This window comes from Hevea brasiliensis, chromosome 1, assembly GCF_030052815.1.
Source record: "Hevea brasiliensis isolate MT/VB/25A 57/8 chromosome 1, ASM3005281v1, whole genome shotgun sequence".
In the NCBI taxonomy this organism is placed as follows: Eukaryota; Viridiplantae; Streptophyta; class Magnoliopsida; order Malpighiales; family Euphorbiaceae; genus Hevea; species Hevea brasiliensis.
Genome location: NC_079493.1, coordinates 114,359,287 through 114,376,243, shown reverse-complemented (window position 1 = coordinate 114,376,243; position 16,957 = coordinate 114,359,287). Strand labels below are relative to the sequence as shown.

The 16,957-nt window shown below is 31.9% G+C and overlaps 1 protein-coding gene across 3 annotated transcripts in view; it reads left to right on the top strand.

The window, feature by feature from the left end:
• The first annotated feature begins 1,923 nt into the window (after positions 1-1,923).
• Positions 1,924-16,957, top strand: part of LOC110651044 (uncharacterized) — a 23,652-nt gene continuing 8,618 nt past the window's right edge. The window contains exons 1-15 of one of the 3 annotated variants that reach the window (XM_058147883.1): positions 1,924-2,433; positions 3,513-3,767; positions 5,665-5,789; positions 6,819-6,863; positions 6,957-7,038; positions 7,134-7,202; positions 7,287-7,457; positions 7,538-7,603; positions 8,510-8,578; positions 8,669-8,797; positions 8,902-8,972; positions 9,172-9,405; positions 10,727-10,818; positions 10,963-11,060; positions 11,135-11,191. In XM_058147883.1, coding sequence (XP_058003866.1) covers positions 2,275-2,433; positions 3,513-3,767; positions 5,665-5,789; positions 6,819-6,863; positions 6,957-7,038; positions 7,134-7,202; positions 7,287-7,457; positions 7,538-7,603; positions 8,510-8,578; positions 8,669-8,797; positions 8,902-8,972; positions 9,172-9,405; positions 10,727-10,818; positions 10,963-11,060; positions 11,135-11,191 — 1,722 coding nt within the window. In that variant the 5' untranslated portion in view covers positions 1,924-2,274. Of the gene's footprint in view, positions 2,434-3,512; positions 3,768-5,664; positions 5,790-6,818; positions 6,864-6,956; positions 7,039-7,133; positions 7,203-7,286; positions 7,458-7,537; positions 7,604-8,509; positions 8,579-8,668; positions 8,798-8,901; positions 8,973-9,171; positions 9,406-10,726; positions 10,819-10,959; positions 11,061-11,134; positions 11,192-16,957 lie in introns of all 3 variants that reach the window. The other 2 variants (XM_058147885.1, XM_058147880.1) reach the window with 2 other exon arrangements.

The window sequence follows — 16,957 nt, the reverse complement described above, 5'->3', positions numbered from 1 at the left end:
ATTAAATTTATTTTTAATAATTTTTATATAATTAGATTATTAAAAATTGATATTACTAAATATTTTATTTTAATCATGTTCAATTTAAATTTTCAATAAAAATTTTTTTATCACCTTTTATAATTCGCTTTTATAAAAAATAAATTAATTAATAATATATAATTAAAATATAACATTACATATAAAATAAATAAATAAATAAAAATATCATCATAATATCCATAGATAAATAATAAAAATAAAAATAAATAAATAAATAAAATAAAATATATACATAATTAACATTAAAAGTTTACATTTTTCTTGCTACAATTATTATTATTTTTTTTAGTTGATGTTACTTGATTTTTTTTAGTTTTTCAATTTAAAGGTTTATTTTTAATATTATATGAAATCATGAATCAATAGAAATATAAATAAATTTTAAAAATTAAGACTAATAAAATTTGAATAAAAAAATAAAACAAATAAAAAGCAATTTAAAAGCGAAACAATTTGAAATTATTAAAAGATAAAATAAAATTTAATAATTCTTAAATTGCACAAAATGCTTACTATTTATAGGTAAGATCATTAAGAAAAATTGAAAATAAATTTAATTCAATCACTAAATAATTTTAGTTGAAAAAACAATTATACCATTAACTTTTTTAGATAATTATTCCATTAACTTTGGCATTTAAAGTTTGGCCATTTAATCACCACAGGTTGTAAAATAATTGCAATAAATTACAAATTAGTAGCCACTAAAGGCAACTTTTAAGGAAATTTTTTAAATTGTAAAATAACATAATTGATTAAAAAAAATTAAAATATTAATATAATAAAATTTAAGGAAAATAAATAATAATTAATAATCCAAGCTTTCATTAGAAAGCATTGTGTGATAATTTCTAAAAAAAATTAGACTGTTTTATATATATAAATAAATAAATATAATATAATAATAACTAATTAAATGTACCTGTAAAACACGTAAATTATTAAATTTCTAGTGTTTAAATTTTTAATGTATTTATATTTGAAATTATTACCAATCGTAATAGAAAACATAAATTTAATATTATATAAATTATTAAATGCATATATAAAATATTTACAAAATACTTATTAACATAAATTTACATTAATATTTCAAATAATTATAAAAACATATAAATAAAAGGCAAAATAAAACATAAAAAAATACTTTTATTTAAAAATTGAAATCATTTCAATTTAAATATGATAATATCATTTAATAAATTTTATTATTTTTGGATTTTAAATTTAAAGTTGGTTGTAAGAATTTTAAGTGTTAAATATTAAAAAAATGATATTATTAATATGTTAATGTATTATAACTTACTTAATGATAGCTATTTATTATAATATAAGGAGAATACTTATTATAAATTACATGAATCAAATATATTTTTAAAAATATAAAAATTAATTAATTAATTTATTAAAATAGAAAGATTAAATAGTTATTTAATTATTATTAAAAAAATAAATTAAATAATTTTAAAAGATAAAAAATGAATAATATATTTTTAGAATATAAAAATTAAATAATAATTTTTTAAAAATATTATTTTAATAATTAATCTCATATCCAAACAGGGTGTTACAAATTATACCAAACCATCTCAGCTTGTTAGATATTAAATAACGATAAAAGTGAAAACTAATTTCTTTGATAAATTCTATCTTTTTTTTGATAAAATGGAAAGAATAAATTCTATCACATTACAATCTCCGAGTATCATCTAATCTAACCGCGATATGATATTATAGCGGTCAAACAAAATTAGATACTCACGTGTCAAAAAATAACCCGTGCCAGATATTCACCCAATATAATTTATTAACAAAAAAAAAAAACATAAAGGCGGCGGGATTCACGGGCACTTATAAATAAAATAAAATAATTTGAAAAAAAAAAAAAGAATTAAACGATACACAAACATGGCGGAAAATTTGAGCGGCTATCCGATAGCTCCGCTTTCTCTCATATTTCACGGGAAACATCAACAACGTCTTCCTCATCAATGCTTCCTCCTCTCTCTCTCTCTCTGCTTTTCTTTGCTTTCTTTTCACTCCTCTCTCTTCTCCTTCATGTGTGAATCATTTCTTTTCTTTTCAGCTCATGGATACTATAATTGCAGATAAAAGCCACGATCGAATGTAATTTGCCTGAGTTTCGGATCTCTTCATCTTCTTTCAGCTGCAGATTTTGAGGTTGCTGCGGTCGATTGTGATTTTTTTTCCTTTTTTTTTTGGTTGAAAATAATGGAGAAGAAGAAGTATCCGATTGGGCCGGAGTTTTACGTTCTGTATGAGGAGGTTGGGCAAGGTGTGAGTGCTTCAGTGCATCGGGCTTTGTGTATTCCCTTTGATGAGATTGTTGCAATCAAGATTCTTGACTTTGAACGCGATAATTGTGATCTGGTATTTACCTTTCTTTTGAATTTTGCTTTCTCTATGTATATGTGTGTTCTAAAATTTGATTCATTACTACTTCATGCAGTGGAACTTTCAAAAGCTTCGTGTAAAAAATTGTTAGTGAATAATTGGCATACAGGGATGGTATTATAACAAAATTTGGAAAGAAAAATGGGATTAATTACGCAAAGAACCGTTTTGCCGGCTGTAATTATGGAAGGATGAAACAAATAGATGTAGTTACTGGTTTCATGGCTTTTTTAATACAATTGGCTTTGACAAGGACAATTCTAGATTTTATAGCTCTAGAAACTGACTCTAGTACCACTGAGCTAAAGTTTAACAAAACAGTCAGTAATTTGTTTTGTACTAGACTGCATGATGTTGATCAGTATTGTAGCAAGAACCATGAAATGTTACATGAACTTTGAGAATGTGGTACTTATTTGTCATCATTGTTGTTCTAAGGTAATGGATCTATTAAACTTTACATAAAGGTTTTGAAGTTTTAAACCTATCATTTTGAATGGGGGGATTGAGGAAAATTGGAATAATGAAGAAACTAAAATTACTGAATTATAAATAAAATGGGCATTTCAAGTTTTTAGTTTTCACTACTATATACATTGGCGGCAATGACTTCATAAAAACTGTTGTTGAGAAAGATGGGCCTTCTAAATTTTCACTGGAATCAGGATGTGCAAGCATGTTCAGAGCATTTTTATTTCCTTGTTCTAGGCTCTTGTTATAATTTGATTCCTTTGGATTAAGTGTTTATATTTTAGATTTAAATTGTACAATACAAAATTACAAGGGATGATGATGCATACTTGATAAACTTTTTGCATGTCTTTTATTTCTTCAACTGAGGAGACATTACTTCATGCTCTAATAACCATCTTATTCTCTATGTCATGGATAATTCTTTGAGGTAAATTAAATTTGTGTTTCACTCCGTGCTGATATGAGTCTTTTGCATCAATTTTGATAGGTTTGAAAGATTTTATGTTTTGGTTTTGCCTATTCTTCAAATGGTGAATATTTAATTAACTGTTTTGATGACTCTAAATACACATCGTTCACAGAGTAACATTTCTCGTGAAGTACAAACAATGATCTTGGTTGACCATCCAAATGTTCTCAAATCACACTGCTCCTTTGTTAGTGATCATAATCTGTGGGTTGTTATGCCGTTCATGGCTGGGGGTTCTTGTCTTCACATATTGAAAGCTGCTTATCCTGATGGTTTTGAGGAGGTGGTGATAGCAACAATACTACGTGAGGTGCTGAAGGGCTTAGAGTATCTTCATCATCATGGTCACATACATCGAGATGTTAAAGTGAGTAACAACTCTTTACTGCATGGCTCACAAAGTCCCACTATATTTTCTTATCAAGCAACTCAAGGCATGCAATGGTTGTTTCTTTTTTCTTTTTCTATTTTGAACTTCAAATTTGGTAGGCTATTTCATAGAATCACTAGTTGGTAGGTGAAGGAAGATTTACTAAAGAGCTGGTGGTGAAGGGAGGTGACAATGACGTGTCATTCCTGTTTCTAGTGCAGATATGATCATAACTTCCTATAGGAACATTTATGCAAACTAGGTGGCATTTAGACCAAATGACCAATGGTTGAAGGAATGGATTGATGCTTTATTTTTGGACTTCAAACTAATGTATAAAAGAGTTCTTTAGGGGTATTTCACCTTAAAGAAGGAAGACAATTTTCATTTGGAAGAGGACAGGGTTCTTGTTCCAAATAGTTTCATTATGTACATGTCCAAGATCATTGGGAGTGGGATATTATCGAGGTTGATCTTATGGGGTCTTTCAGTATATGAATATCTTATGAGGCCTTTAAGTTATATGAATTATACTCTTTCTTTCTTTCTTTCTTTTTTTCACTCTTGCTCTTAAGGAGGAACTATTTACTAAGGTTAATGACTTTTGGCTTGTTCATTTGGTCAGTGGTCATTAAATACTTGATTTTTACTAATGTCTTTTTGTTAGATTATCTGTTATTTTGGGTAATTCAGTATCAAGTTAGAGAACCTTTTTTATTATGGGGAGGCAAAAGATGTCATGGATGATATTATAGGTAAGAATGAAAAGGATTGTTTATTTTTGAAAGAAAACTTGTGATGATCATGAACCAGAAGAAAGGATTTAGTTCTAGTTGGAGTTGGCTTTGAGGTTGCTTGTTTTTCTACCACATTCTAGGTTTCTGTTAATGGTGAACCAAGGTTGTGAAAATATCCTTTTTTCCCCCTGCTCTAATTGTTAAAGCTCTGAGAAATGTGTTAAGTATGGGGATTGAGATTTTTTTTTTCGATAATGTCATTTTGTTAGATTATCTGTTATTTTGGGTAATTCTGTATCAAGTTAGAGTACCTTTTATTATGGGGAGGCAAAAAATGTCATGGATGATATTACAGGTAAGAATGAAAAGGATTGTTTATTTTTAAAAGAAAACCTGTGATGATCATGTGCCAGAAGAAAGGATTTAGTTCTAGTTGGAGGTGGCTTTGAGGTTGCTTGTTTTTCTACCGCATGCTAGGTTTCTGTTAATGGTGAACCAAGGTTGTGAAAATATCCTTTTTTTTTTCTCCCCTGCTCTAATTGTTAAAGCTCTGAGAAATGTGTTAAGCATGGGGATTGAGAACTTTTTTTTTTTTTTCAGCATGTTGTTGTACCTCATTTGCAATGTTATAAATGATACTATTCTTTCTTTGTCTACTGATTTAAAAGCTTTTACAATGCATCATCTCTATTAAAACCAGAATACTAGCAACTAATTGGGGTTGGCTTAATTGTTATGCCTGTAAGTAATTATTGCAGTGGAGGTTTAACGCTTAATCCCTACATTACCAACCAGAAAACTAAAAAGTTAGCACTCAAAGTGATGTTGAGTATACAAATATAATGAATTGGATAGTGTAGCTATATAGTTTTTGTTGGAGTCAAAAGCACTTTCATTTGTCAAATGGCAATGTAGTAGCCAATTCTATATCCTCCTTAGGCTAGTTGTAGATTGTAATTCCTTGCCACATTGGCAATCCTACTATGCAGCCAAAGGGTAACCTACCTTGAAATTTATTAAAAAGCTTAAAACATTGTGTTGTCATTTTTATTAATGTGATAAAGGGCTTTCTAATTGTTAGTGTCTTTGCCAAAATATGACTCATTTAAATTAGTGATTTTTTTTTTCCAATTATGAATATCTTATTGTTGTCAAAGGCGGGAAACATTCTCATTGATCCACGTGGTGCAATCAAGTTGGGAGATTTTGGTGTTTCTGCTTGCCTTTTTGATTCAGGTGATAGGCAACGCATGAGGAATACATTTGTGGGGACACCTTGCTGGTATGCTTCTACTTTAAGAACTCTCAAAATTTTTAACAAGTTTTTAGTTTTTTTTTTTTTTTGGGCACCAAGAAATGTAACTTGTATGTTGTAGTAAATAACTACAGTCAAAGCTTGAATATTTTTACAATTGACTGTTGCAGAACATCTAAAATATTAGGGTCACAGGTCCACAGTAAAATATATATTGACTAGAAAAGATTTTTCTGAGCTATATATAATATCAGTCCGTAAATATAATATAACATTAGTGGAAGTGAACTTAATGCTATCACAAAGGAGAAATTGCAATTTTTCTAAATGAATGTAGTTTACTACAATTTATGAGTATTTGTTGCGTGAGAAAAGATATCACTATTATCTAAAAACCTTATGAGCATTTGAAAATAAGCAAGAGATATAGAAAATTTTCATTGGCATCCGAATTTAAGAGGTGCCATGTCATCATTTCATCATTTTAGAAATCCATACATTTAAATGTTAAATTGCCTTTTTAAACATTTTGCGTTTACTCTAATAATATAAAAAAGGTTTGTTATTTTATTATTATTTTTATTTTTATTAAGTTATTGCTGATGGTTGAAAATTTTATCTAATGTAATTAGTTGATAAAACTAATAGACTGAAATTTGAAGTAATCTATTGAGGTCATTTTTCTCTTAAGCTTTAAGGGTCTTGTTTCTTGAGAAAGCTCTAGTGAAGTTTCAAACTTGAAAAAACTTTACGACCTTAAACTTATCTTGTTCAGAAGGTAATATGAGTATTCTTAAAAGCTAAATTGCATTTCTTTTTTGTTTAATTTAATTTTAAAATTTTGATAATGAACAGATGTCTCCAAATTGTCTTTTTATAGTGAAACTCGTGTGTTTTAGGAAATCTTTTTAATCTTTGAAAATCTTTAAAGAACATTACAACTAATGGATTTTAGTTCTCAAAGATAAAATTAAATATTCAAAAGTTAGAAAGTTGCTCCAAGAAACACCATAATATTATTTAGGCTCCTCAATTTCTTATGTCTTTGTTTTGCAGGATGGCACCTGAGGTCATGGAGCAGTTGCATGGATATGATTTCAAGTTAGTTTATCCTTTTCTGTTAAGAGTTTCATAATCTTGTACTGATTGCATTTCATGAGCTTGATGCTTTGTTCGGAAAATATTTTCTTTTAGGGCTGATATTTGGTCATTTGGGATAACTGCTTTAGAGCTTGCTCATGGGCATGCTCCATTCTCAAAATATCCTCCAATGAAGGTGCTTATATATAAATATAATATGCACATTATCAGTAACATCTGGTGAAGGACTAGTAATTTTATTGCAAGCTAATGTAGATTTTATCTTGAAAGGTATTGCTAATGACTTTGCAAAATGCACCTCCCGGCCTAGATTACGAAAGGGATAATAAATTCTCTAAGGTATGCTTTCAGCAAGCTAGTAAAGTTAGTAATCCTTTTGTGTAATTATGTTGCATGATGTACACCTTTTCTTTTCTTCTTCAGTCTTTTAAGCAGATGATTGCTAGTTGCTTGGTAAAAGATCCTTCGAAAAGGCCATCTGCAAAGAAGTTGTTAAAGCATTCCTTTTTTAAGCAAGCTAGGTCAAATGACTACATATCAAGGACACTTTTGGAAGGATTGCCTGCTCTTGGTGATCGTATTAAGGCATTGAAGGTTAGTGTGCTAATTTTGGGGTATGCTACTAATAATTGTCATTAGTAATCGTATATTTAAAAATGTCATTTGAAATATAGAGAAAAGAAGAGGATATGCTTGCACAAAAGAAGATACCAGATGGACAGAAGGAGGAAATATCTCAGGTAAGAAGTTTTCATTCTTTAAAGAAGAGTAAATCAAGTGGAGAAAATGAATTGGTTTCATTTTTTTTTCTTTTCCTTCGTGTTGGTTGTCATAATTTGGCTGTATGCTTACGCTAACAAGACTGTCTTAGTTTTCCTTAAGGATAACCTAATTTACTTCCAAGTGGGATTTTCTTTCACTTTGCTAGTTTGTTCTTTGTTGTTAGAGACATAAAACAATTCTAGTGACAGCACATTAGTCCTGGTCCCATCCAATTTATGGGCCCAGGATCTGATGCTGTTAGTCACACCTTATTGTTGGAATTGGGAGCTCACGCTTAGGCATGTATGGGATTCTGGATAGGTGGAAAGTCATGCTCTACTGGTGCAAATCTTCTTTTTGTTTCTCTTTTTCTTTCCTCCCTTTTTTGGTTATTGTTGCTGTTTTCTGAGTGTAGGATTTTGCCGTTTCATGGTAGTTTAGCTTTACAATTTACTTCCATCAGCTGTACTTGTCTATTGAAGTTTCAATTAGAAGTCCTTTGTTCATTGTATTAATTAAAAAAAAAATTCTAGTGACGACATCTACAAGCTTAAACTTTTGAGTGATTTCTTAACATGCACTAAGCCTCTCGTACCAAAAGGTCTACCGTTCGAATCCTAACCACTCTCATCCATTAATTAAACATTTCAACATAAGGTAAAGTGGGTTTGTGCTTATTCACCCTTTAAGCCCAATGGACATTTGCTTGCATAGGTGTGTAAGAGATATAAAACTATTCTTGTGGCCTTCACCTATAAGCTTGAGCTTGTAGGTTAAGTGATTTGTTGACATTTGTACTTTTTTTTATCTAGCTTTTATTGTTCAGTTTTTTCTCTGTATCTTATTGTACCTAGCTTCTAATATTTCCTAATGAATGTATGTAGAATGAATATAAACGAGGAATTAGTGGTTGGAACTTCAATCTAGAAGATATGAAGGCTCAAGCTTCCCTGGTATGGCAATAGTCTATGTCTTTTTCTGTTATAACTAGTGAGTTGGAACAATGGGTGTGATCCTGGATGATACTTTATTTTTCCTTTCAGATACAAGATGTTGAGGACCCTATAGCTGATAATAATCTGGGAGGAATCTCAAGTACATTGCCTACAGTTGATACACTTGAAAAGCAATTAGAGTCTCAGCACTCATCCTTGGGACAAATTGCAGAAGTGGTATTTCAATGTTTGGTTTTGGAAGCTTGTAATTTACTTGAAATGTAATCTTTATTTTCCAATAAACTGGTTTCTTTGGTTCCTCGTGATTGCAAATTTCCCAGGATGATAATGATCCAATACAAAATCAACCCAATCCTGTTCCATCAGTCAACTCATCTGTAAATATTGCCAAGTATCTTCTGAACCAATCTTTTCCTTTTAGTTCATTGTTAATTCGCTCATAGGAAGTAATCATAATATAGAAGATGAGTGCTTCTGCAAGGTCAAAGCTAATACTTGGATATAGGAATGATGTATTAATTAATTGTTAATGGGAAGTGCTTCTGATTACGTTGACTCAGATCTAATAAAACTAATAATTTGTTTTCCAGAGTTAGAAGTGAAAAATCTGATGATGACTCCAGTATTGCACGTCCACATGATGAACAATACGTTTCACATATTTCTTCACCACCTGATGATAGTGTGGAAAACAATGTGTCCGAAAAATCTATTTTTGAGATCAATGGAAGATCAATGGAGGGCATACCTTCTCAACAAAAATCAGGAGGTTTAGGTGGCTCTACTTTACCAGAAAATTTATTTCCTCCTAATAAAGGAGAAAGGTTTGACACAGAATCTTACAGAATAATTTGCATGAATAATTTGTTTGCTTGTAGTGCCTATAGTTCACCACACTTTTGCATATAATTAGTTGAAAACAGCAAGAATGATAATTGTATCTCATGCTTCTTATTATTGAGCATCAGTGGTTCCTGTGTGTTTATGGTGATTGCATTTTTGAATCTTCCCCAAGTTGCTTACTGCATCGAAAAGTGGCGTGATTGAGTTTTGTCTGATAGGGAAAATCAATTGGATTTTGGGTATGAATAGGAAATTAACGAGTAAAAATTGTAATCATCAATAATAAATTGATAATTTATTTCATGGAAGCTTTAATTCTGGTGGACATGGTCCCTGACAGGCTAACATGAAATATATTTGATCTTGCAGCCAGATGATAAGGCACTTGGTTTTAGGGGTTCATATTTCTTCAAAGAAAAAAAAGATCGAACTCATTTTGAACTTATCTACTTGGAGTTTAATTATTTATCATAACATTGTTGGTGATAAAATATTTAAGATCCAGGAAAAAGAAATTCACAGAAATGGTGAATAACAGAAGATTGACATAATTTGGTTCTTATGATGATTATAAGGAAAGGATTTTGTTATTTTGGTTTTCTACGTAAATATCGGTTGGGGAATTGATTGATATGACATTTGGTATTCGTAGCCATCATGCCAATTTGCATGCACTAACTTTCTTTTCCTCTCCCTTATAAGATGAATTGGTCGCAACTATCTTTGAGCCCAAATCTTTCTAGAAAAGACTGTAAAATACTGTGAATAATATTTTGTATAAGACTTATATTATTTGGCATTTATGTTAATCAGTCCCATTTTGAGTTTGTTCTCAGCAGGGCTTGCTGGGTACAATTTTTATTGGCACTGCTGAGATGTGATGAATTGATTTAAGATATGAGCTATACCTTTGAGTTAGATAAATACAGATCCTGGAAGCAGGAATAAACTAGAAAGTTGGCAAATGAATCATATCAGCACATTTTGGAGCGTCATTTTCATGCACAAATACTGTACTAAAATTTATCTATAATCAGCAAGCTTGTTAAAAGTATACAGCTTTTGCCAAACCTTTAATGTGTTGCCTGAAGGCAATAGCTTGCTTAAATGCAAACAAAGAAAGTGAAAAAAAAAGGAAGACAATTTAATGGGGAAGTAATGGAGAATATTAATCCTAATCAATGATGAAACACATAGTAGAGAGCATCCAACTTCATATTGTGTTGCTGAATCTTCTTATTATCATATTCAATACTTAATATGCTTCTCACATGTATTCACCAAGCTTTCTGGAATTTACAGTGATAAGTTGCAAAATCAACCACAAAATAATTCCAGTCCAGAAGGTGAGGATGTACTTTGTGAAAATCCTCCTAAAGCATCTAAATTATCAGGCAAGTGCTTAAATTCTCTTCATTCTTAATTTTTCTTTTCCTGTGCCTAGAATTCCAAGTTTTTCATTGATAAAATAGCTTTACTTTCTTACTCGGACAAGGCAATTTTCACTTTCCCATTTAATCTAAGTATTCTTGCAGCAGCACCTAACAGTGATGAACTTGATGAAAAAGCAAAACCACCAGTTGTTCAGCAAAGGGGACGTTTCAAAGTGACTTCGGAGAATGTTGGTATAGAAAAGGTGACTTAGAGGATTCTGGCCTATATTTCTGTTCTTTTATCTAGACAGGATATAACTTATTTTTTTGTTTTCAGGCAGTTGCACTTCCTATATTGCAAAAGAGTCATAGTATGCAGGTTCGTAGTTTTGAGGTCAGCACATTTGTGCCAAGTTTTCTGCTGGATTGCTTCTTTTGTAAATTACAATTTTTGGTTTTCTGAGAGCTTGCAGTATGTTTAAGCCTGTTAAATGAATAAGCTACTTTTTAAAAGTTCTTTTAAGAGTTTCCTAGTTCTGAAAACCCTGGAACAATTGATCACACACTCTTACTCTTTCTTAAATCTATAGCATTCTGGATTCTTGGAGTACCACCACTTAAAATAATGAAACAGATGACAGTTTCTTGTAACCAAATGGCGTATAGCCCAGCATTTTGATCCTCCGTATACCTTCTCTTCTTCCTTAGATACACCTTGACTGAAAGGCAGTAATCAACCACTTTGGTAAGTGTCCAGAAATCCCTAGTTTCTTTATGATTGTGTTAGATTCATTACTTCCAGTTCTTCACCAAATTCTCTATCTATTATAGCTATGGGTGATGGTGACAGATTTTCTTGGTACAAAACCATCACCAATTACCTCCCTCTACAAACATTGCATTGCTCCATAATGACCATTTTCTTCATTAATCCAGTCAAAAGATATTCTTCAATCCTCATCAACAACTCTTCTGATGACTGTTCAAAGTCCAAAAATTTGTCATACTTGGCAGTATAAAAGTTTGGGTTGAAATTCCAGACAAGGAAGATTCATGCAAAATATCTAGCAAGAAAACATATTTATAGATTTCTCAAAATTTTTTGAATACATGTGAAGTTTAAACATTTAATTAGTAGTTCAATTAGAAAGTTTATTGGTAGTTTTTAGGCAATAAGTGAATTTTAACCAAAATAATGCAGTATAAATTTATTGTAGGGGAAACTGTTCATACTCATACATTATATTACTATTCCACTGCAGTAGCACTAGATTGAGGTACTTTTGAAGTTTTTGGTATTTTCAATTAACAAAAATGGTTAGTTTGGTTTAATGTCTAAATGGGCTTGTAATCTCCCCCACCCTGTATGCTCAAACCGCTTCTATTTTCTTAAGTGAATTTAGAATAGGATTATAGTTTCATATTTTTGTTTTAAGGCCATCAGTGCCTACATCATCAACTTCTTTTTGCTTCTAACTTTCTTTCTTCTTTCTCTGTCTCCCTTTCTATGTCTTCATTTGTTTGTATGTGTGCTGATGGTTTCTATTCTGACAAGAAAATTTCAAATCCCCAATATCTGTTCTCAAATTCTAATTTGTTGCTCTTCATCTTTTTTGTAAGACAATTAATGATCGTTCAATTCCTGAGGTTGTCATCCATTATCAGGACTAGAGAATTTACCATATGATGTGGCAAAAGGAGAGTGAAAAATCAGTAAGGAAAGGAGATGAAAGAACTGCCCAGGATTTTTTTTTTTTTTTTATCAAGGGAAGAAAACTAACACAGTATAAGATAGCAAAGAAAGAGGCAAAAAAGGCAATTAGTCAAGCAAGAGCGTAGGCCTTTAAAAAGTTATATGAGAAACTTGGAACTAAAGAAGGGGAGAAAGATATTTATAGATTAGCAAGGAGGAGAGAAAGGAAATGTCAATATCTCAATCAAGTTAGGTGCATTAAGGATAAAGAAGGAAAAGTGTTGGTGAAAGATGAGGACATTAAAGAAAGATGGAGAAATTATTTTAATAATCTCTTTAATAATAGTCAAAATGGTAATAGCATGAATATAGATTATAGAACAATAGAAAAGAATGTGAATTATACTAGAAGGATTAGATCTTTAGAAGTAAAGGAAGCATTTAAGTGAATGAAAGTGGGTAAAGCCTGTGGACCCCATGAAATACCAATTGAAGTGTGGAAGTGTTTGGGAGATATGGGAGTGGCATGGTTAACTAAATTATTTAATAAGATTCTAAACTCGAAGAAAATGCCTGATGAATGGAGAATGAGTATTTTAGTACCTATTTTTAAAAATAAGGGAGACATACAGAGTTGCTCAAACTATAGGGGAATTAAACTCATGAGTCATACTATGAAGTTGAGGGAGAAAGTTGTGGAGCAATCGACTACGTCATGATACTTCTATCTCTCTCAATCAATTTGGTTTCATGCCCGGTCGTTCAACTATGAAAGCGATCTTTCTCATTAGAAGTTTGATGGAGAAATATAGAGAAGTGAAAAAAGATCTACACATGGTTTTTATTGATTTGGAGAAGGCTTATGATAGTGTTCCAAGAGATGTCTTATGGAATGTGTTAGAACAAAAGAGGGTATCTATTAGGTACATACAAGTGTTGAAAGATATGTATGAAGGAGCAACTACTATTGTGCGCACAGTAGGAGGGGACACAAGAGATTTTCCGATCTCAATTGGATTACACCAAGGATCAGCCATAAGCCTTTGCCTTTTTACATTAGTTTTAGATAAATTGATGAAACATATACAAGAGAGTATTCCTTGGTGCATGATGTTTGCGGATGATATTGTTCTAATAGATGAGACACGAGAAGGAGTCAATAGAAAGCTAGAGCTTTGGAGAAGTGCTCTAGAGTCAAAGGGTTTTAAGTTAAGTAGAACGAAAACAGAATACATGCATTGTAAGTTCAGTAAAGGCCAAACTAGTGATAGGGAAGGAGTTAGTTTGAATGGAGTGGTACTGTCCCAAAGTAATCACTTTAAATATCTAGGCTCAGTCCTTCAAGTAGATGGGGGATGTGAGGAGGATGTTAGTCATAGGATTAAAGCCGGATGGTTGAAGTGGAGACGTGCCACGGGAGTTTTATGTAATCGCAAGATTCCCAATAAGTTGAAAGGAAAATTTTACCATACAGCCATACGACCGGCTATGTTATATAGTAGTGAGTGTTGGGCACTGAAAGAGTCATATGCGTCTAAGATAAGAGTTGCAGAGATGAGAATGTTAAGGTGGATGAGTGGCCATACTAGACTAGATAAAGTCCGTAATGAGAGCATTAGAGAAAAGGTAGGAGTGGTGCCAATTGAAGATAAGTTGAGAGAAGGGAGATTGAGGTGGGTTGGTCATATGAAACGTAGACATACGGAGGCTCCAGTTAGACAAGTAGAGCACATTAGGTTAGGGGATAGAAAGAAAAAAAGGGGTAGACCTAAATTGACTTAAAGGAGAGTAGTACAACATGACCTAGAAGCATTATACATTTCTGGGGATTTAACCCAAAATCGTTTAGAGTGAAGAAAGCGAATCCATGTAGCCGACTCTAAATTTTTTGGATAAAAACTTAGTTGAGTTGAGTTGAGTTTGAAGAAAACTAACAAATAGCAATATATAGGTAATAAACCCAATGCAGATCTCATACCAATTTGTCAAACCTTATAAATACTGTTTACACACTCAAATTCTGGCATTTCATGTTAAAAGTATTCCGGATTCCATAAAATTCACTACCAAATAGGGGTGAGCATTATTCGATTCAAACCGAATAAACCAAACCGAACCGCATTAATTCGGTAATTCTGTTCAGTTTTTATATAATTCGATTCAGTTTGGTTTTATATTATAAAAATTTCGGTTATTTCAGTTCGGCTAGGTTTTAAAGAGAAAAAAATCGGTTAAAACGAACCGAACTGAATAGGTTTATTAGTTTTGAATTGATTTATTTTTATAGAGAATTTATTAATTATATGTAATTTTATATATATAAATTATTTAATTTCATTAATTAATGGTTATTAGGTTCAAACCAAGGTCAAAATCAGACCAAATAACTTTAAAATCAAGTCTAAATTAAAAAATAATAAAAAATCAAAATTGATCGATTTGAACAGAACCGAACCAAACCGAAATAGAGCAGTTTGGTTCGATTCAGTTTTTCATCTATTTCGATTTAGTTCAATTTCTAAAATATGTAATTCGATTTTCATGATTTGATTCGGTTCGGTTTGGTTTGGTTTGAACCAAATATTCACCCCTACTACCAAAAGCAATGAAACTTTTATGTCTATTAGTACCCTATAACCTTTTTTTTTTTTTTTTTTTTTTTTACAGTTCTTCAATTTTTGTACAGCTTAAGGTAAAGATTTTGCAAGTCTTGAGAACATTTTTTACCATGGCCAAGGTGAGTTTAAGTATGAGATTTTCTCATGCTTATTTCTTATAAAAATAAAGCATGAGGGTGAAAAATAGGAAAAAATAAATATTATAAGGGTTCAATAGGTCGAAAAAGGTGGTCATGGGTGTGAATTGTGATAGATTTTTCTCAATTAGTTCAGTGGAAATTTTGTTTGTTAGGAATTTCCAACAATTAGATTCTAGCTTTGAAATCAAGGTATGATTACTCTTTTATGGTGCAAGTGTAACTATAACCTATTAAGCGTTTTAAGAATTCTTGAGTTTTGTATTTCAGTGTAATGTCCAACATACATGTAGAAAGAGATGATTCTCATTGATTTCAATTAATCTGTACATGGGTATTTATATACAATTGATTCCTATAATTGTGTTATACTAATTAGGAAGAAATCCTAAATAAGAAATCCTAAATAGGAATACAGAATACAGAATATAAACCTAAAAAATATAATGATTGACTTTCCATAACACTCCCCCTCAAGTTGGAGCATAGATGTTAATCATGCCCAACTTGTTACAAATGTAGTCAATCCTAGCTCCATTCAGAGCTTTTGTGAAAATATCTCCTAACTGCTCTCCAGTTTTGATATGTCCTGTTGAGATGATCTGTTGTTGAATCTTTTCACGAACAAAGTGACAATCAATCTCAATATGTTTGGTCCGCTCATGAAATACCGGATTAGAAGCAATATGGATAGCGACTTGATTATCACACCACAATTTCACGAGCGGAGGGTCTTAAAACTGTCTCATCTAGTAATTGAAATATCCACATTACCTCACATACTGATTGTGCCAGGGCTCTGTATTCGGATTCAGCACTAGATCGAGAAACTACACTCTGCTTCTTGCTTTTCCAAGACACCAAATTTCCTCCAACAAAAACGCAATATCCGATGGTTGACCTCCTATCAACCTTAGATCCAGCCAGTCGGCATCGAAAAACATTCAACATTCAAATGCCCATGATTACCATATAACAAACCTCTTCCTGGAGCTCCTTCAGATAGCACAAGATTTGTCCCAAGGCTTCCCAATGAGCAAGCTGTTGGGAAGACATAAACCGACTTACCACACTAACGGCATAAGCAATGTCGGGACGAGTGACAGTAAGGTAGTTCAATTTTCCTACCAATCTCTGTATCTCTCGGATCTTCAAACAACTCACTATCCACTACAGTTGTAAATTTGGAGTCATTGGTGCACTACAAGGCTTAACACCTAATTTTCCTGTCTCTGTCAATAGATCAAGGACATATTTTCTTTGAGACAAGAAAATACCCTTCTTACTTCTCATAACTTCAATACCCAAAAAATACTTTAATAATCCCAAGTCTTTGGTCTGAAACTGGGTTTGGAGGAAGGTTTTAAGAGATGAAATACCTGCAGAGTCACTCCCAGTGATGATAATGTCATCCACATAGACTACCAGGAGAATTAGACCAGCCTCAGATTGCTTATAAAATACTGAGTGATCACACTTACTCTTTTGCATACCAAATTCCTGTACTGCTTCACTGAATCTCCCAAACCAGGCCCTAGGACTTTGTTTCAAGCCATAAAGAGACTTTCGAAGCCTACAAACTTTACCCAACTCCCCCTGAGCAACAAACCCAGGTGGTTGCTCCATATACACCTCCTCCTGAAGATCACCATGAAGGAAAGCATTCTTGATATCCAATTGGTGCAGGGGCCAATCATATGTAGCTGCTAAAG